General features: G+C 40.1%; 2 protein-coding genes across 4 annotated transcripts in view; one reads left to right on the top strand and one right to left on the bottom strand.

The window, feature by feature from the left end:
* Positions 1-16440, top strand: part of ANKRD27 (ankyrin repeat domain 27) — a 42805-nt gene extending 26365 nt beyond the window's left edge. For 2 of the 3 annotated variants that reach the window (XM_029964781.1, XM_018086257.3), the window contains exons 21-29: positions 3373-3417; positions 6947-7069; positions 8592-8789; positions 9871-9990; positions 10540-10701; positions 11570-11678; positions 12912-12993; positions 13511-13583; positions 15201-16440. In XM_029964781.1, the coding sequence (XP_029820641.1) occupies positions 3373-3417; positions 6947-7069; positions 8592-8789; positions 9871-9990; positions 10540-10701; positions 11570-11678; positions 12912-12993; positions 13511-13583; positions 15201-15476 (1188 nt within the window). In that variant the 3' untranslated portion in view covers positions 15477-16440. The remainder of the gene's footprint in view (positions 1-3372; positions 3418-6946; positions 7070-8591; positions 8790-9870; positions 9991-10539; positions 10702-11569; positions 11679-12911; positions 12994-13510; positions 13584-15200) is intronic. The other variant, XM_018086263.3, reaches the window with a different exon arrangement.
* A 927-nt stretch (positions 16441-17367) lies between these two features.
* PDCD5 (programmed cell death 5) overlaps positions 17368-21299 on the bottom strand; it is a 6039-nt gene continuing 2107 nt past the window's right edge. The window contains exons 2-6 of the mRNA XM_029965561.1: positions 20444-20484; positions 19514-19575; positions 18981-19072; positions 18668-18739; positions 17368-18363 (exon numbers count right to left, since the gene is read on the bottom strand). Of these exons, the coding sequence (XP_029821421.1) occupies positions 18316-18363; positions 18668-18739; positions 18981-19072; positions 19514-19575; positions 20444-20484 (315 nt within the window). The 3' untranslated portion in view covers positions 17368-18315. The remainder of the gene's footprint in view (positions 18364-18667; positions 18740-18980; positions 19073-19513; positions 19576-20443; positions 20485-21299) is intronic.

Here is a 21299-nt window from a genome sequence, read left to right as displayed (position 1 = left end):
GAGCACTTATTTTTGTATGGTATCAGCTGATCTGTTGGTTATTTCTGGGGAAAAATTGAAAGCATATTTGAAGTAATTGTTCAGATTTACTGAAGTTAACTGTGTAATTGGAGAATTTGTTCAGGTTTACAAAAGTATAGTGCCCCAAGGACCTGACTGTCCTTTCCAGGAAATAGATGCTATTGTTAGCTTACAAAATGTGTCAGGGAAAAGAGACTAGTACAGACATGCTGGCAAACAACAAACTGGAGTGTTAAGACAAGCTTTCAAAATAGGCGTGGGAATCAATTTTGCAACAAGTGAAGAATACAGACTATATATTAAATATCTTGCATGTATGTGTTTGCTGATTTTGCTCTGTCCACACCAAGCAAGATGCCATCCTCTGAATCTTCTCATGTGGGATCTCAGGTCCATATTTCCCATTTATCCCCTCCTAAGACAGTCATATCACCACTCATTCTGTTGCTTCTCTTTATTTTTTCCATAGTCCTCCTATGCAATTTTTTCCAAATTGACCTCCTTAGTATGTTTGTTTCTCTTCGTGTCACCTCTACATTCAGATTCCTTCTTTCCTGCTATTAAAAGGCTCTTCTCTTGCCAAAAGCTTCCGTTTGCTAAAAACATTGAAGAAACACAAGGATGTAAATTTTGACTGGACAATATTACTTCCCACTTCAGTTGCTCTATGAGAGCCTCAGTGTAGGAATGTACCTCCCTGTTTGTACAGAGTCAATGACTTTAAGTAGGTAGACTGAAGATTTATTTTTCCTTGAAGGAACAAATTTATGACACCCAAGAGCTAAGACTGTAGTTCAAACCAGGGAAAAAGATTACAAGCAGCTTACACCTGAGGTCCTTGGGGTTAATGACCTTCTCCTGTAATCCAGCTTTAGCTCATTTCTGTTTGCCAAGTTTTACGTGGGCTCACTGCTCTTATTCTTAGTACCCAAAGAGACAAGAGCCTGATCCTGGGAGAGCTCCATGGAGGGAATGCCACTGGAAGTAATGGAAAGCTGATGTGGTCAGTCTTCCAGATTTCAAGGTTCACACCAGGGATTAAGGGAATCCAGTTAGACCTTTGTTATCAGTACTGAATTAAACTGTTCACTTAAATGAGCCAGTTGTGGTGGTTTGCTTATGACTTAGAAAAGAGAGAGTAAAAGAACCAGGACTGTAAACTGGGACTTGCTCTGTTGGAACTAATAAGTCCTTGCACAATTTTTGTTCAGCAGCTGAAAAACTGGGCATTCAAGTGAATTGTAGTAGATTTGTTTCATCTATTTTTACATTTAAAGGAAGATACTTCTGTTCCATGGAGGAATGAGAAAACAAACTGGAAAGATGGGGAAATGCGTGTAGCAGACATTTTGCCCTAAGTACTCTTATTAAATTATCTATAAGCTGCATAACAGATGTTGTACCACTGCTGGGGCCCGAGGCAGTTTTTAGAACTGTAAGGAAGTTGTTATTTCTGGAAAGAAATTATCAGAGCTTGTGGGTCACTGGCTGTTACTGTTTGGCATCTTGTATGTGATAAAACTGACTCCTGGAAAGTCTTTATTCTCCATAACCCTGTATGTTATGGGGAAATTTATGGGAGGCACAGATCTCCCTAGTATATATAGTCCATTTTAGATTGGGATTCAGCTCACCCACCTTCAGATATCTGAAAGATGGTTGTCTTAACTTCAGACATCTATTTTCCCTCCTTAGTCAGTGGAAAGAAATTGGTGCCTCCAGAGAGGAATTAACCTCAGACATGCTTAGTTTGACCTGAATTGCAGTCAAGTGTTCTTTGTCAACTGCATTCTGTTCTGTAGGTACCAGAGGGGGAGTTTAAATGACTGACTTAGATTTAGACATTCAAAGGTAGGAAAGGAAAATCAAAGAATCGTAGATTCTACCTTGAGTGACTGGTGCACGATTTCAAGGACCTTCATCCTGTATTAGAAAGATAGTAATAAAATAAAACCTTGCAGCTTTCCTAAAAGGAGATAAAATGGAGAAATTTCATCTAGCCTCTGATCTTTGAGCTGTTTGTGTCTGAGATCAGACCAGTCAAACACAAACTTCAGCCTCATTCTTCCTTTTTTGCCTTAGCAAACACCTCTGTCAAACTCAGCAAGGTGGTCATTTCTAGATAAAGATTGAAATTTTGCCCTAAGTACTGGCTGTCACTCCATGGCATTTTCCACTTGAGGTGTTTCTTAATATTGAAACAACTTTGTTTGTGCAGCAGCATCTTTGGTGATTCTAGCACAGTGCTGGAATAATTTGCTATAATGCTGAAACAGACTTTCACAAAGCTTATTAAATGACTCTTCAACAATCTGCAGGGGCTGGGTGAGCTACCCAGTGACAGGACTAATGGACTCTCCCTGCCCTCTTGCTGGCACCTATCCCATTGCTATCAAGTCAGATCTGCACTCCTTCATGGGAGAGTAGGCAGTCAGAGAAGTGGGCAGACAAGTGCATCTCCTTGTCCTGCTTTCACAAGCAGTCCAAGGGCTCAGGGGAATGGCATCAGTGCACTGCAGAGCACCTTCCATCTCTTCTTCCCTCGTGTCTCTTCTGTCTCTGCAGGGCTCCTGAGCAGGAGAGGATGTTCCCCAAGCAGCCTCACTCAGGCATTATCTGGCTTGAGCATACACATATTTAACTGATCTAATGCTGGTCCCCTGCAACAACTCTCTGAGTTGATGACCTGGCTTTTGCTAATGCACAGCCTTTGATGTTTATATCTTTTCAGATTTTAAGTAAGAAAACAAATTTCATGCTTACAAGTCAAGTTAGGTTTGTACGTGTTTGGTTTTTAGCACAGGAATAAACCAACAATCTGCACATGTGAAGGGAACAATTGGAAAGAATCTTTTTCAGCTTAAACTGTTGTTTCTCAAATAGCACAATAAACCCTGCCATCCTTTCTGCTTCTGGTAGCTTATAGTAGGTCAGCAAGAGTCCAAAAGAGTATGAGTGTTTATTAGGGTAGAAATTTGTCTTGACTAGGGGTTTTTAATGTCAGGTTCACTGCAGAAATGTATGGGGCAGCTGCTGCTGAAGCAGCATAATAATATATGTCAGCTTACATGGCTTTGTTTATGTGTGGGTCACATATCCTCAATTTACATAAGTACTGTTTATCTTTAACTAAGCAAGTCAGAGATCATCAAATGGCCACAGGCCTTGTACAGCTTTTGTGCTTCATAAAGGAAGAAGGTTTTTCCTTTAAAACTTTATCAATAAATATGAAATGGGCCAGCAGTAATCCTACTACATGAGCTTAGGAGGTTAGCAAAGGACACAGGATTTTCTGTGTACTGCTTAATATCAATACTAACAAAACAAATAAGTTATTTTCTTCATACATAGGTGGAAAAACTCCTGAGAGCAGTTGCTGATGGAGATCTGGAAATGGTGAGTCTTAGCATGGCTGTTGAATATTATTGAATTCCAATTTATCTCATTCCAATTGAGGAAGCTATTTGTATATAATATCAAGTGAAGAATGCTTTGGGTAATACCTTCCTTCAGCAACAACTGATCAAATTCAGCTCATTTTCTAGAAAAAAAATTCATTCCGTGTCCCCAAATTATTTTACCTACAGTGCCTTAAGGCTCATTATTTTGACATTTCCATGACCTCATGCACTAAAGAAATTACTTTAAATTGAATAATTCCTTTGTGCAAGCCTGTTATTTAAAAATGTATGTATTGTTACCTCTAGGAGATGTAAAGAACTGGAAGAAGAACACTCAGGGCAGTCATGTTGAAAAGAAATACTGTGGGAAAGATCAATTTGTCTGCTTGCAGGTGCTCAAGGTGCTCTGTCAAATGCCATTGTAGATGGGGGTGTGGGGCACTGCAGGGCACTAATGAGATATGTGTGCTGAGGTCAGTGTTGGACTGGATATGCAGTCAAACAAAACAAAAGAAAAGGCAGAAAGATGAGCTTTCAGGTAAACCTAATTTTGACAGCAAATCCAATAGAAAATGTTATTCCCAGTTGCTTGTTTCTGTGCCAGTTCTGGATATTGAATGTTGGGATTTACAGTTTGTGTTTGACTTAGGAAGCATTCCAGTAATACAGTGTCTTTAGATCCACAAATGCTTTTTGATTCCTAAATTTCCAGGTTTTCTAATGCTTTAAATATTACCTACTCCTTATGGTATGTTTACTGCCTGTAATAATGGTGGATAGGGACTGTAAATGAGAAATGGGCTCTTATTTTGTTTGTTGAGGTCTGTCTCAACAGGAACAGACCCAGCAGCAGGGTCATAAGTGTTGTAGGTTTTTACTGTGACAGCCAATTGAGCTTTGCAAGAGGAGGCATTAAAAGAAGTGCTATGAAACTGGAAGATTAAAAAAAAAATATTACAATTTGATTGTTCAGGAAGCCAGAAAACAACCTTTGTCATCACCATAGAGCCTGCAAACTTGAAAAGCAAGTATGCTTTGGATTGGAGAATGGGTTGGGTTGGAAGGGACCTTAAAGATGATCCTGTTCCAGCCCCCTGCTGTAGGCAGGGACCTGTGGCTCTGTCAGTGAAGTGTGGTGCAGAAGTGGTTGATCCTGCTTAACATGAATTTTCAGTCCTTCATTCTCAGTGATTGATGTGGTGGTCAGGTGTGCACCATGGCTCTGTAGTGATGCGTGAACTGTTCAGCTTTCCACAGAGATACTTAGATTTAAATAAAAAAACCCCTTTTATTATTAGGGTGGGATAACAGTAGAACAGACCTGGGAGGTTACAGAGCCTGTTCTGTCAGAAGTATCTGAGCAGAGATTGCTCAAACTTCTGTCAATGGTATTAGGGAAGAATTGACATTGTCTCAGCGTAGATACTGGATTTAATGCTCTTCTGAAATTCCTTCTACCCAGCATATCCAGTGGAAGGGGTATGTGCAAATCCACCACAAAAAAAAGGCAAATATCTTGTCTAAAATAAATGTGGAGCAGCTCAAAGGCTGGCATACAGGGCACAGAGCCCCTGGAATGCTCGGCTCAGCGTTCCAGGCAGTGTGTTACTCTGCAATGGAAAGGATGTTTTAGATGACAAATTACTTGGGAAATGGAGATTATGGACAACTTCCTGAGGTGGTTCAGTGTGTGTCTGCTTGAAAGTACAGTTAATATTTTGGCAAAAAAACCCTTTAAACAAACTAAGAACTGTTCCACTGTAGTTATACAGAGGTGTGCATGGGAGTTCAAAGTTCAGATTTTTGTGAGCTGCTGGTATCAGTATGTTGAGAGCTGGGTATTGGATAGTAGAGCAGCAGTATTGAGCTGTGACAGGAGGAGGAGGAAGTTGGTTGTGAGGGTCTTGGTCAGTGTGCAGGGAAAGGGGAAAATGAAGTGACAGCACTATTTATTTTAGAAGTAGTAAAGCTTCACTGAGCTGGCCTTCCATGAGCAGGCAAACTTGAGAGAAGGTTATTTTTTACTCCAGAAGACAACATGGAATTTGCAGGGAAAGCAATATTCTCTGTGGAAAAAGATCCTTTTTCTATCTCAATTTTGTTGTCATTCAGAATCAGGTATTTGGCCCTTACTGGTTCTCCTAGGATTTGTTCTAGCTGCATGTGTTTAATTGGAGAGATTGTTAATGTGTTGGAGCACAACCTGCTGACAAGTGTGAGAGGAAATAGAGTGGGAGGAACCTGCAGGAAATTCTGTTGTCCCCATTCTCTTCTTGACTATGAACTGTAGAGCTCTTGGCTTGGCCCAGGTCTGTGACACCAAGCCCAGCCCACAACTCCAGCAAAGATGCCTCTGTCTCAGTTCCAGCAGAAGGGGTTCCTCGATTTTGCTGTTGCTGTTCAGTGGGGAGGCAAAGGACCAATCTTCCTTCACAGTAACAAGGCAATGATACATCTTTTCACAGCTCTCTTAAAAACTGCTAAAAAAAAAAAAGAGTAGAAGGAAAACCCTTCACAAGATGACATGCTTCACACCCACTGTGTAATCCTGTAACTTGCTGTGTCTGGGAACTTCCCAGAGGACCTGCAGGAGCTCTGGGAGATCTCACCAAAACACAGGAGTGCCCTGGTCTTTCTTGTGCCGTGATGTTAGTCCTTGGCATGCAGCTAGGCAAAGTGACTGCTGATGGACTGTCCCTTGCATTATGAAACCAATTTAATTCCCACTTTCTGTCTTGAGTTCCTGAAACATTTGTCCCATTGAGCTTACAAACTCAGAATGATACACGGGGTAGGTGTCAGGCTTAACGTTGCTGGGTGGTGTAATAATAGAGACTTAATACAATCACTGCTAATTCTGAGATGTCTTTAGTGAACAGTAGATTAATGCATTTCAAGGTAAAAAGGTATTTCATAAACAGCTTTTTTTGTTGTTGCCTAAAATGTAATGTAAAATTAACATGCAGTAATCATCACTGTTTGTAAATTGGATGTGAATGCTCTGAGTCCTGAGATTGTCTTCACTGAAGAGCCTCTCCCTCAAACATGAGGCATCATACATGGAAGAAAAAGTGTCCAGCTCCTGGGAATTCACAGACCTAAGAAAAGTTAATGCCCCTGCAAAGTTTTGGGTGTCAGTTAAATGTCATTGTCCTTGTTGTTTCTTATGTTCTTTAAAGCAAAAGATGAAACAAAATTCACATTGATATGAGATGGCACAAATCATCTGAGCTAAAAGGATTTGGAGGGTTTGAGAATGGGTGAACACCAAAATTGTGATTAGGCAGCAGGAAGTAATTTATAATTCACTTCACTGCTGTACTTGGAGAACTTTCTAACTGCTTTGTCAACAGTAACATTTGATTTAATTTGGCCTGTGGGCAGCTGATGCCAGGAGGTGGCTGTATATCTCCCTGAGAGATTCACAAGTGTATGTTTGTGAAATCTTACTTGTCTACATATGCAGATTTATTAGGACGTGGAATCTTTGGACTCTATAAAGAAGGGCTTGCTTTTTATGCCAGGTACGTTATCTCTTGGAATGGGTGGAAGAAGACTTGGAAGATGAGGATGACACAGTCAGTACATCAAAACCAGAATTCTGCCATCCATTATGCCAGTGCTCAAAATGTGGGCCAGCACAAAAGGTTGGAATATTCATTCAGTAAAAAGATTAATTTATATTCTTTTAATGTAAGTTTTAGCTCCAGGAAAGTAGCATTCCTATGGCCCAGCACCTCTGTATCTCTGTTTAAAAAGAAACTAGCTATATACAGATCTTCACAGTTCATCTGGTGTCATGAAATTGTTCCTTTTTTCAATTGCACTGTTGAAAATTTTGGATACAGGAACAGTATTCAAAGACTTGCTCAATACCTAATGGAGTGAGAAAGCTAAACAGTTTGCTTTTAGAATATGTAGGCAACTTTGAATAATAATGCTTTTCTGAGCCTCTGGTTCTTTTTTGTAGTTTACATTGCTAACTGTCACACTACTTACCTTAGTAATCAGTTTAGCAAGGAATACCTGCTAATCCTGTAATCAATGTAATGCTGATAAAGTCTTTTTTTAATTGCATGACATCTTTCCTACAGGCTACATCTAAAACCTCTTCAGAGATTAAATATAATTACAAAGACTTTGTTTTCAGTTGCAAAGACTTCCTTCCCTCTTATTTATCATGGACTGTAGAAGAGAATCAGGCTTTACAATACACTCTTGTCTTTTCTCTTTTTTTTACACAAGGAATGATCCCAGTTTCTTGGAAATAGAAAACCAATTACTTGCTTCACATTCACACTGTGCTTTAGTCTCTGGTAATGGGTGTCCATGTGCCCTCAGTACAGAGATCATGTGCTAAAGATGCCAGAGCTTGAGACCATAAAGCTCATCTTATTGCTAACAGGGGAAGGAATGGCATATGCAGTGCAATTTACTTGCCTGCTGAATGAGAAGAAGGAACTTGTTAACTAATCTTAACCCCCTGTGTTGGGCAGCACACACTGAAAAGCACACTGAGGACAGGCAGAATGACTGTCCAGCACTATAATGTCAGGCACCCACAGTTTGTGAGAGGAGTGAAAGAAGGTGTTCTGTACTGCTGTGTAAGCTGTCTTGTACATAGTTTCCTTATCTTGACTCCCTGGGGGAATCTGCTCTCTGGGCCAGTATTGCTTCCAGATGAGTAAAATTAATTTTAGTTTTTATCCTTATTACCTCAAGCTTCATGTAGCAGTAAAACAGGTGTGTAGTGTCTGTCTTGAATAGCATAAATGTCTGTATAAATGAAAGTAACTCATTAAAACTGACTAATATCCAGTATGAACATCCTAACAGCTGTATAAAAACCTGTGAGTTTTACTTCTTCTCAACCTGTGCTGCTTTAGTCTCTTTTTAATATCATGAATACTTTTCCTGGAGTTTCTGTCTATGAAGTTATCATGTTGGAAGAAAAGAGAGAACAATAACATTGTTCTGTTCAAAAATACCACCCAGCTGCTCTGGTTTGCTGACTTTTCCTGGAGTCCTCAAGTTAGGCTCTGTAGCAGAAGTTCTTGTAACATCCATCTCCCTGGTTTGTATAAGCTTAGCAGGTATTTGGCTGCTCTTTGGTTAAACAGAAAGTAGCATGATTGTTTTTATAGTTTCGTGGTGTCTTTTCCTCAACAGAAATTTTCCAGGATCTCTGCCAGTGGGCTGGGAGTGAACGTTTCCAACCAGGATGGTTTTACCCCGCTGCACATGGCAGCGCTGCACGGGCGCTCCGAGCTCGTCTCGCTCCTGCTGAAACACGGGGCCAGTGTCAGTGCCAAGAACGCAAAACACGCAGCTCCTCTTCACCTGGCCTGCCAGAAAGGGCACTTCCAGGTAACTCGTCCTCTAAATAAAGCTGTTGGACGCTTAGTCACCAGCAAAAAAGCTGCCGTGGGAAATTATCAACAAGACTAAACCAGTAACAGAGAAAATTAGTTCGGGATTCTGCTTTTCCTTTCAGTGTCTAAAATCTCCAGGTGGAAAGGGGATCTTTCAGCTGAAACTGTTTCAGTAGACACCTTTTCTTACTAAATGATCTGAAATACTGGTTTAATGCAAGTGCTGCCAAAAGCTACTGTCATACTTCAGACACTTTAAAAATGTCTTATGCAGCTGAATCTTCCTGTGTATGTTCCTCAATACCTTCTCTTCAAGGAGGTTATGTGCACCTCTTGGTATCTTCAGTAGCCACAGTATTAAATATTTGCTGTGTTTTCGACTCATGAGCCAGTTTGAGCTCTGAGGGTAGCAGATAACCTCGTCCCTCACTGAGGGTAGGGTTTTAATACAGGAGGAAGAATAAGTGAGAGGGGAAGAATAACAGTCCTGAAAAAGCAGGGTCAGACAAGCAAATGGGAAGATGCAGAAAAGTGGAAAACTAGGGTTATAAGAATAAGGAGCTGAGGACTGCAGGAGGAAAAAAGAACTGTGAAGATGATGGGAAGACAAAAGCACTAGGGAAGCAAGAAAAAACAAGAACACAACTTGCACTTGTAGGTTAATGAAGGTTAGTTCATGGGATATTAACAACATAAAGAACTCCTTCCAAGCGTTCTTATGAGTTGGGAGAAGTCTGATGGGTACTGCTGCTGTGGTAGTTTGGTTTTGATCTTTGGGTTAGTTATTGGTTATGTATATTTTCCCCATAACTCGAGTTTTATTTTCTGGCCTTTCTTGAAGTTGCTTAAGTTTTGGGTTTTTTAAAAAGTGCGTGTTAAATTTAATCTGATAGGAACAGTTGTTTGTGGTTGTCATCTCTTTGGCAAATGTGACACTTGTTTTCTCCATCCTTTTTTCTTCCATCCCTTTCTCAATCTAGATTTCCAGAAAAATGGTTAAAAAAAGTAGGGGGGGCTTTCACTGCATGATTGTGGTTAGCTGGTATCTTAAATTAAAAAGTTTTTTCTTTCCATAGGTGGTAAAATGTCTGATGGATTACAATGCTAAACAAAACAAAAAGGATATATATGGAAATACTCCTTTAATTTATGCATGCTTGAATGGCCACTATGAGACTACTGCCCTGTTGTTACAGGTAAGATCACTGAAAACAGAATGTTCAGAGTGGTATTTCTCATGTGGTATCTGTGCTTACCCAGTACTCAGGATCAGTATTTTTAGTTTGACCTTTTTCTGTCAAAACTGCTCAGAGAAAAAAGAAAGAGGGTTTGTTAACTCACTCTTTTCAATGCCTTCCCTTCACAGATTTTAATTACATAAATATTACCTTACTATTGTACAGTTAGCTGTTTTTATGGAACTTTTATGTGGCAGGTGTTGGGTTTTCTGGCTTATGATTCTATCCCATAGGAGTTTTTATTGTGGTTTTGGGGGGGTTTTAAGTATCTCCTAAACTTGGACTGTATAGTAGATATATGCAAAAATGAAGTGAGCTTATCCAGGAAGTTGTGGTTATGAGGGAGGAGGAAATAATATGATCAGATGGCTTATGGTGACTGCAGAGGACTGTGCTGCCTTGTCCTTGTTCCTACATGGGAAAGGAGAGGAAAACAGAACAATGTGCCATCTCCAGTCCGTGCTACCCTGCCTTTTTAAGTGGGATTTCATTTTGCTGTCCATCCAGCGTGGAGCCTCTGTGAACCTTTCCAATGCCAAGGGCAACACAGCCCTGCACGAGGCCGTGGTGGGGAGGAAGGAGGCCCTGGTGGAGCTGCTCCTGCAGAACGGGGCCCTGACGCACCTGAGGAACGACAGGAGCTGCACCCCTGCAGACTGTGCTGAGCCCGTGAGTGCAGGCACCTCCATCCCCAAAGTTCCCCGTGCACAGCGTGGGGAAAGGCAGCAAATAGAAGTGTTTGCCAGGACAATGTTTGCCAGACTTCTGTGTTGAACAATCACGTGCGGTACAAAGACTTCAAATGCCTGTTTATTGTACAACGTACAAATGATTATATGAAACCTCTTTCTAAAATAAGTTATCCTAGGCAAAAAGGATGAGTCTAGAAAGAGTGAAAGCACACATGTAAATAAAAATGACATTAAATTATGTAATGGCAGAGAGAGCAGAAGAAATGCTGGCAAATGAACACCTTTCACTAATCAGTTGCACTGCCAGCAATCTTCCTTTTTCCACCCACCACCACCTGCCCTTCAAACCTTTTCATACCTTTTATCTTGCAATAGATAACTGTGAGCTTCCCTTTTATTAATAGCAATAACATTCTCATTCTGTCTAATATTAAATGATACAGAATTTTTTCATCCTTAAGGGATTTGATGCATGGTCCCTCTCTTTATATGCTTAAATAGCCTGAGATGTAGCATAATGACCACTAAGTTCTGTACTGAATCAATTTTAGTATGTATATTACTGTTTGAACTGAAATTAGCTTAACCATAAATTATATAGTTTAAAATAAGAGGTCAAGGCTACTAAATCATCGCTCTGGTACAGTGCAACTGGTGGAACACTGATTTTGCCCCTACTCAAAATGATACAACTTCAGGTTGATGTTTATAATGAGATATTTTCATGTGTGTTACATTCATTTTGGCAGCAATTAATTGACACACTCTGCACAGACTAAAATCCTAAATTGTACTGATGTTTTTCTTTAATAATGGTGAAAAATATGGAAACTCTTAAAATGAAGAACTCAAATATCATGAAGTTGCTGGAAGCAGCACCAAGCTCTGTACCCACATCAGCAGAAGGAGAGAAGGAGAGTGAGCAGCGTGCTACTGTCAAGATAAGGAAAAAAGGTACCTGTCATATTTCCACTGGTATGAATAAAAAGGGATTTAGGAATTCATATGCAAATACATAAAATATTTAATGTAATTGATTTACATATGATTAAAGAACTGTAAATTATTTTGCATATTTATGATAGGTAGCACCTAGAATACTGTAAGTGCAGCAGACTTTGTGTTATATTCATGACATTGCTGCAAAGTTAGTTTTCACTTTTTTGAGGTATCTGTGCAAATTTCACATACAGAAGCATTTAAAGTTAAAAAACACACCACATTTGAGATTATATAATTAACCATGTATTAACTGTGCATTTCAGTGCAAAGTAAAACAGGTTTAAATGACTTTGTCATTTAATTTGCCCTGAAGCAGGTCAGGGAGTGACTCTTCATTCATTGCTGTCTCTCATATTTTGGGACAGAAATAAGAGCTAGAGAGGGAACTGTCTGAACCTTTCAGCACAGTTTGCAGAGGACTTTGAGCAGTGGCAGGATGTGGCACAGCCTCAGTCAGTGTGCAGGGACACGTGGCACAGAGTGACAGTGCAGCTGAGCTGCTGCAGTGCCTTATGGCCACGGGAGAGAGGGGTTACCATCCCTCCTCCCCTCTCACCCTCTCATCTGGGTTATCCACTGCTCCCCTTGTGCTGGCTCACAAGTGTTTCAGGTGCATTTTGAAGCTGGTAGAGTTCACTAACCTGGGGCAAGGGACATAACAAGTTTTGTGCTGAGCCAGGCAGGGAGGCTGCAGAGCAGGAACTAGGAAGATGAGGAGCAGGAGTGCCCATTTCAGCATCCATGAGTTTTCAAAATAACTCTTGCATTCCACCCTTGGAAAGATTGTCAGTGTCTGGTTAATGGAAAGCCACAGTTAATCACAGTGTGATGATGCCTAAAATTGAGATAGTTCTTTCAAATATTATGAGAATAGTTTTAAAAGAACAATTGAAGATATGTTTGGCATCTGTGTGTTAATTCAGGTTTGTAAAACTTCACAGTCTCTGCAGAAGCTTGGCCAGTCATGCTAATCTGATGAAGAATGTTTACTCCTGCGAATTAAAATGCTTTAAAATTTCCAAAGTCAAATTGCCACTCTGATTCAAGTTAGTACTGTTACAGTTTTACTGTAAAATTTAAAATCTAATGTCAGAAGAGACCACTTTTCGTTCAGAACTGTGTTTTTTTTAATTCCTAAGTGTGACTCAGTTGTAATTTTAGCTGCCTGTTCTTTTAAACCCCCAGTGCATTCTAAGCCCTGTGAGAAAGCCGATGATCCCATAAGCAGACAACTTCAACTGGTCCAATCAATTAACAGATTTAACAAGTAAGCAGAGGAGCTTCCTCAGAGTATGTTTGTTGTTTCCCATACATGAACAAGAAATACAGCTGCTAATAAAGCCCAGAGAGGGCCAGTCATGGTGACACATCACATGCTGGTGTGACAGTGGATGTTAATCCCCCAAGGCTTGCACGTTCACATCCCCAGGCAGATGTTCTGGGCACGAAATGCTCACTGGGAGTTGAAGGAGCACTTACAAGTGTATTTAAAATGTATTTAAAATTGGGTTTGCACTAATACTTGGTGTACCATCATTTAAGGGTTTCAGAGCCAGACAGCTTGAAAAATGTAATGTTAGTGTTCACTCATTGGTTGGGGTTTGCCTGTTACATTTTTTAATGTTAATATTTATTCTGTAGTAAAATACAGGGAAGGTGGTGTAAGGGAGCAGCCTGTCTCTGGTGAGAGAGTTCCACCTTGTGGAGCTTCTGTGATAGAGGCTTTTATGAAAGGCTTATGTAAAGACATTTAATCTCTTTCATTTCTTTAAAATTTTCTTTAGAGAAAAACATTTACGGAGAACAATAACAAGAGATAAAAGTGTCCCTAATTTTGACTATCAGTTACTGCACCAGGTAAGTGGAAATACTTGCTTGAATTATTTGTATAATATAGCAAATATGTTTGTTTTCTATTACTATGGGTACATATAAGGGGAAAGTTTCTTTACTAGTGATGGGTGCTGAGTCACTTGACCTGTTTGCCAAATTGCTGCTGGTTCATCGTTGTTCAAACTTCAGTGGTGCTCTTCAATAACACCTCTTAAACACCTTATTCTTACTTTTAAACCTCCTAAGCCTCTTATTGCAGGCTTCATCTCTTGTTTTCTGTGTCATTACAGCAAAACCTAGGACTGAAAAACGATGCACGTTGTAGGAGCTGTAGCCAAGCAGGGATGCTTTTGGCGAGAGACACATTTTTCAGTAGATTAAAATCAGGGCTTGCATAAATCTGCTTGTAAGAGGAGGAGACTGCCTGCAAGGGTGACAGCAAAGTGCATGTTGCATTGTCAGCTGTGACACAAATATATGTGATAGATCCATCTCTGCTGGGGGGTGTGCTGGCACCCCACACCAACCTGACTGCTGGATGCTGCCCTTCACCCAGAGCATGTGCTCCCTCTTCCTCCTTACACTGCCTTTGGCTCTTGTTGCACCTTCTGCTGAACCATGTCAGCACTCTTAAATCAAGAGAAAAACTAACCTGTCCAAAACAAAGCAGGTTTGACCAGGTTGGTCCAGCAGCTGCCCATCTTTAGATTGACACAGCCTTGGAAATGCAGGCTCTGCTGCTCATGTCCATCTAGAAAATGGGATACTGTTCTATTTCATAGAGCCCCTAGCAGACTGAACATTTGCAGAGAGCCTCGAGAACGCCAAATTAATGCTATAAAGCTGTAATATTTTTTATTTATTGTATTAATGATAATATTCCACTACTTAATTAAACATGGGATTTAGATTTTATAACTGTGGCTCACTGAATACAGTGTGTCATGTCATTACACAGGTGTCAAAAAACTAATATGTGACCATGAAACACAGCTCTTCAGCCATGTGCTGTGGTGAGTTCATACAGCTGTGGCTGTACAATGAATTCACGAGCCACACAGCTCTCAGTTGTGCCAGTAATCAAGGAGAGCCACCCCCTCTGTAAAGGAAAAATCAGGAGCAGGTGTGGAAATGGAAGATACAGTAGTTGGAATGACCAAAAAGAGGCATTAAGGGAGAAGGGGGAAGAGTGGGTGTCTCTTCCCTCACCAGTAACAACTGGAAGCAGGGAAATTTTGCCTTTACCTTCAGCAGTGCCTGGTTGACCGTGTCTGTATTGCTACTTCCATGTTTCTTAATAGTAAAAGAAAGGGCTGTTAATTTCAGGTACCTTGAGACTTGCATTACCAAAGGTGTTTAGAAGAGTTAGGATGATGTTGGGATACTGCAGTGAAAATAAGTTTTGGAATGCCTGTTCTGTTTTCAGTTCTGGTACTGATGTGGCCTCTTCTTATTTTTTCATATATAACCAAAGTATAATTACTCTCCTACAAAGCCTGCCATTTTTAATCCTTTGCTGCAATCTCAGTATAAAGAATACCATGCAATTGATGTGATAATTATAACACCATATTCATTTTACTTCTTTGTAATGAAGAAAGTAGGTAATGCTCTTCACATCCCCTTCCTCTCTCCTCACAGATGGCTATTAAAAGCTTTGATAAAACCAAGTTAAAGTCTGTGGGAACGCTGGCCCAGAGCAGAGTTGAGGGTGTGGACAGGGGAAGCAGTGGTGAGTTTGTGGAACACGATGACACGATGGAAGTTCCTCACAGGAGCAAGTTAATGCAGCGGAGACACACGGTTAACGTGCCCCTTCCAGCAGAGGATGGCAGTGACAGCGGTTCATCCAGCCCTGGAAGTCTGGGTGTTTCTCAGTCACAAGACTGCTGTGAGGACTCCATTTCAGATCACTGAATTTGATGCCAAAAGCTGAGGAACTCGGTGGTGTGAGTTTTGTTAACCTTTCACTGTGTGTCAGAGACATCAGTGCCACTCGCAGGCCTGTGCTCAGAGCAGAGGACAGGACAGCTCTGCAGCACAAACTGAATGTTTTAGCACTTTGAAGACTGACTCCTGTTTATGGTGGAGGTAACTAACAGCCAGATCATTACTGATCTCACAAACAGGGACATACCAAGATGTAGACAGCAGAATTACTTTCCTATCCTACTTAGCACTTATTAAAAAATTCTATGTAACAGTAAACCAAATGAAACCCTGTATTGTATTTTTCAGCCACCCACTTTGTTTTAAAAGTCTTTGAATAATTTTTGCATTTTTCAGTTTTTATCACTACATTGAGAATATATTTATATATATATATATAAAAAGATATATTGGATAACAAGGTATTTATTGCCAGAGATAACTGAAATGTCTCTATTTTTATTGTAATGTTACAAACCATTATAGTATATATTTCTGTATAGTTCAGTAGCTGGGCAGACAATAGTGCATAACATCTGCAGCACTGCATTATTAATGTGAAGGGATGCAATCCTTGCTGATTCCTTGGCAATGCTCCCCTGTATTAGAGCTGCAGCATCAAGTTCCTACACAGGAGCCAAAATACTGGGGAAAAAGTAGAGAGCCCTTGACAAAGCTGAACTTTGGACTTGGCTGTTCACAGCCTAATAAAAAACAATGCAGAAGCGTGTAGGGACACACAAAATAGTTGGGTTTTCCCTTCCTCTAAAGCAAGTAATGCCAAAATGCACCACTGTTCATGATTCTGAACCTGGGCAACATCTGCAGACAGAACTGCTTTGGAGCCTGCTCTGGACTGCTCTTAAAAAGGTGACATTCCCATATGAAAGGTACTTCTCTCATCAGTGAGCTTTGGTTGGAATAGGCCAAATCCCACCCCATTCCCTGAGGTGATCACAGGGAACTATGAGGTGGCTGCTTAGATTTCAACTTCATTTTCCACTGTTCAGTTATGTGTAAATAGCACAAGCCAGGTTTGACAGTGCAGGATTTTTTATTCTTGGCTCATCACATCCAGCTTGCCTTTTATTTCTATTTCCAAACTATTTGTATGGATAATTTTCTTTTAACTGTGGTATTAGTAACCTGCCTGGCAAAGTACAAAGCTGGAAGACAGACTGATGGGTTTTTCAAATAACTTTTTAATCTAAGAGTTAAAATGTCAAATGACATTTGGATTTGATGGTAATGTGTTTATTTTTCTAATAATTTATGAGTTCATATGATTTTCTGATGTGCCTTGGATTTGTGCCAAATGATAGAAAGCAAAAACTAGTAAAATAACTCTTGAAAAATGCTGTTTTCTTTGAGTCCTTTTGTCCAAGCATTGATCTGTTGTGCAGATTTCCTTGCTTGGTTTTTTTAGGCATTTGGAGACTTTACCTTGTATCCAGTTGTAAATGAAAGGATCTCCTGGAATTTACTCTTCAGTTCAATATGATTTTCTTCCCTCCCACATTCACAGATTATTAGGTTGTGTGGTTTTGGATTTATGGCACAGAGGTGTACAAAATATAATTGTTAGTGAGATTGAACATTTTCATATAACCTCCTTTTCCAGCTCTACATTCACATTAAAAAAAAAAAAGGATGGATGTTCAGCTCTTACAAGCCAAAAGACCTGAAAGGAAAGAGACAAACCAGGTTTTCTTCCCTCTTGTGACACTGTAGATGACCCAGAGTAAGTCACTTGTCCTTACCTGTAAGAATAACCTTGATATTCAAGAAAAATTCCAGATCTAGTCTGAATGAAACAAAAATAACAACTGCTTAATACTTTTTTTAACCACATTCACACAAGATGAAAAACACCCACTAGTGCTCACTTGAAATAATTTTATTCTGTTCCAAAAAACACTGCAGGTGGAATCATACATGATCCTGTTATGTCAGATAAGGGGTCTGTGGTGGTAGAGTGTTTATCAACACATTACAGTATTTATCCTACTAACTTCCATAACCATATTTTTGAATAAAGGTGTAGCACAAGTTCAGTTTTAATTTATGCATGCAGGAGTTGCAGAAAGTTTAGGAAAATGGTCTTTTTTTTTTTTCCAGTAAGAAACACTCCAGCCATTTGATAAAAGTGGAGGTAGTTTTAAGAACATATGATACCAAGTGTCTGAACAGTGCTGTTACACAGTTAACTTGCTTTTTTGGAGATAGCCCAATAACTTCACAGAGCAGTGGTTCAGCTGTTTGCTGTTACCATTTCTTTACACAGACTGCCTGATATGGAGTCCCCTGATCCAAACAGTATTTGATGCCTTCACTTTATTTTTAAATTTCTACTAAGGAGTTGAGAGCCATTGAATGGCTCGACAGGGGTCCTTCAGGGGCTCAGGAAATCTCCTTTCTAACACTTCTGGGACTTGGAGGCAAGATTTTAAACTCCTGGAGGGTGGCTGTTCCCAGCTTCTCACTTGGCTCCTGCTATGTTTGGTATCTCCACCAGCAGCAAGTTAAGTGTGTGCAGTGGCTGAAAGCAGAGCTTACACACTGAGTAAGGGGCAACAAAACATTCATGCTCATGAAGCTCATGAAGTGGGGAACCTTGCACTGCTCGAGACTCTGAGACTACAAAAATTTAAGTTATAAAATCCCCCTTCTCAAATTTATTTTACAAGTTCATTTGTTGGCCTTTTATAATAATAATAATAATAAAAAAAAAAAGTGAAGAAGCGTAAACACGTTCAGGTCTTGCGTTCTGCCTGATACCAGCACGTTGCCCTTCTCCAGGCGTTCGTTTGGCAGCCTTACAGTGGTATCAGTAATCGTCCTCTTCATCAGAATCCAGTACTCTCCTTCTGTTGAACTAAAATGAAACAGGTAAGGTGAAAATTGAGGGGTCACAGTAATTCCAGGCTGGCATGAGCCTTTCCCACTCTGCATTTGACAGTGCACTACCTGGAGCAGAACATCCCCCATCCCTCCTCTCCCCGTGGGGCTGCCAGTGTCACACCCCAGCTCAGATGTTCCTGCTCTGATTCCATCCCAGCACTCACCAGTGCAGGGCAGAGAGGTGGAAATACCAAGTTCTGCCCTGAACCAAACTGGTCCAGTATCTGCTATTTTTCTGCTGTTTTGTAACAACATCACATTTAGGAAAGAGAGCTTACCTTCACTGTTGTTTTCTTTTCTGTTTGCTGACTCACTTTTTCAAGTATTTCTATCAAACCTTGTTCTGATACCTAGGAGAGTGAAAGACCAGCTGTACAAACACTGAGAAATGCTTAGTATCAAAAAACAATGAATCGCAATTTCCTTTCTTATGAAAGGTTTTTGATGGAATTATATAATAATATTTAAAAGCTCTCAATTGCCTTTTCAGTTATTTAATTTACAGCTATGAGAAACATCGTTTTTTCTTTTTAGAGTGAATTGGGTTTGAAAATGAATATATGTGAGAAAGAACTGGGAAAAGATACTCACCTTTCCAGCTAGCTGTCCAAATCTTGCCATCTGTATAAGATAATTCTCTACTGCTTTTGCTTTGTCTGGTTTCACAAGTGCTAAATTGCTTACTGCAACAAAAACAGGCTCTGCTCATTTGGGTTTAAAACACTCTCAAATACCTTCACCAAATAACTAAAAAGTGACAAATGTCCCTTTGAAATCGTCTCCTTCATGCCAGGGTTATGAAAGAAATTGAAAAAAGCATTTTCACTTATGCCAGACACAAGGCAGTTACATTTCTTACTTTAAAGTATTTGTTCATTATTAGATTAACCAATTTTTACTTTCCCTAAAATTCCTATTATTAATTAAAAAAAAATAATTGATTAACATTATTCAGATGTCAGTTAAACCCTCCCCTCCAATCACTGATATTGCTGCAAGTTTTATCTTCTCAGCAACAACAGTATTTTTCTAGTCTGGCTTCCATACAAGCACCTGCTGGATTTGAGCAGCACTGGAGTCCACTAGGTGAGAAATTTTGATTAGAAAGTTACTTGGATACTCACATCTTGCACGGGCTGCTTGATCAAGAACTTGGGCTAAAATAGTATTTCTTATCTCTGCTTCCCTGTAAGGGAAAATGGACCACACATTAAAAGTGGGATTTCAAGTACCTAAAATAACATGTACAGAACAGCAAACTACAGAACACTTTTGATTCATGGAAGATCACTTAAAACCTCATAGTTACATGATTTCTTTTACAGCTTTTCCTCTCACAGGCACTTCTATGTACATTGAAGTTACACAGCTGGCAATGTCTTCCAAGAAATCAAGATGGAATTTAATACTTACACCTTCTTACTGCTTATGATTACACCTCAGAGACTACCCACTTTGGATCCTGTGTTCAGTTCCATGTGGAATTCATCCCAAGGCAGTGTATGGTAAAGCAGGCACAAGGAATAGTCCTTCCAATGGCAAGACAAACCCAAACCTCATTATGTATTTGGCATTTTTCACTAAGTCTTCATATATTTGCAATATTTGACTATCTGCAATTCTAGTTTATGCATTTCAGTCAATGCAAACTTGGACTGTGTGCCAAGTCAGCTCTTCAAACATTTGTTTTCAGCGTTCCCCTGAGCACAAATACTAAACACTGTTCCCACACAAAGCATTTTGTTTCATAGTTTTAACTGCAACAGCTATCCCAGAAAAACCAAACCAGCTAGGAAAGGCTGTTCCTGCTGCAGTAACGGAGCCAAACCCAAAGTGGTCACTCGGACAAAGCAGCAGTTTGAGAGGAGCTGTGCCAGCCTTCAAGATTTGTACCACGAACTCTTCCCAACCTTGAAGAGCCAAGGTGTTTTTTCCAACAACAAAACAAATGAGGGGGAGTCTTCCAAAGAAATTAAATACTCAAAAAACCCCAGAGTAAATGGTTAAAAATTATTATTAGATGCAAGACCAAAATTCAATTGTCTCATTGGTACCTCTGTTTTGCCTCCTGTTGCGATGGATCACCAGGAGGCTCCTAAGGAATGAGAGCGGAGTAAATACCACAGTCCAGGAACATTTCACACAGGACAGTCATTTAAATATTCCAGCAGCATCCATGGAACATAAACCTGCCTGAACCCGCCTGGCCATGGATGAGATCCTGGAAATGGGAATCTGCTGCCCCAGCAAATAAAAATGCCACCCTCTGCTTTCCTCACAACGCAGCGACACCAACAGTGGGATGAGTGCTGCTCCTGGATCTATCCACAGACTGCCTTCCCCTTAGGTGTAGGTTAATAAACTTCCCCAAAGCCCAGAAAACTGACAAAAGCATTATAAACCCATTAAGGTAAGTTAAGTGAAATTAAATTTAACACTTTGTATTTATCAAAACAAAAGAAAACCCAATCCCAGCTGAGATCAGAGGATCACAGAATCATGGAATATTCTGAGTTGGAAGGGACCCACAAGGATCATCAAGTCTAACTCCTGGAGCCAATGAAAAGTCATTGAGGGGGGTTCTGCAAGAGTTGGTCCTGCATTAAATACTAATACATATGAAAAATAAAAGGGGACAAACTTCCAAGTCACTATTAGTGATGACTATTCAGAAGCAAGCAACAAAGAGGAAAAACCTGAATTTTATGTAGAATCTGCACCTCAGATTTTACAGGTAACACTTAAAAGGGTGGAAGCAGGACGGGAAACTGTACAGAAAGAGAACAGGGCTGCTCAGAGGTCTGGGAGAGCCTTCACAGGGACAACAAAACTGCCAGTTCATATAAATCCATACAAAGATCTCCCAGGGGTGTCAGAGGATGGTGCCAGACTCTTTCCAGTGGTGCCCAG

This window comes from Manacus vitellinus, unplaced genomic scaffold (genome assembly GCF_001715985.3).
Source record: "Manacus vitellinus isolate BGI_N305 unplaced genomic scaffold, ASM171598v3 scaffold_10_pilon, whole genome shotgun sequence".
Classification (NCBI taxonomy): Eukaryota; Metazoa; Chordata; class Aves; order Passeriformes; family Pipridae; genus Manacus; species Manacus vitellinus.
The sequence above is the reverse complement of the archived record's forward strand: the minus strand, read 5'-3'. Positions and strand labels throughout refer to the sequence as shown.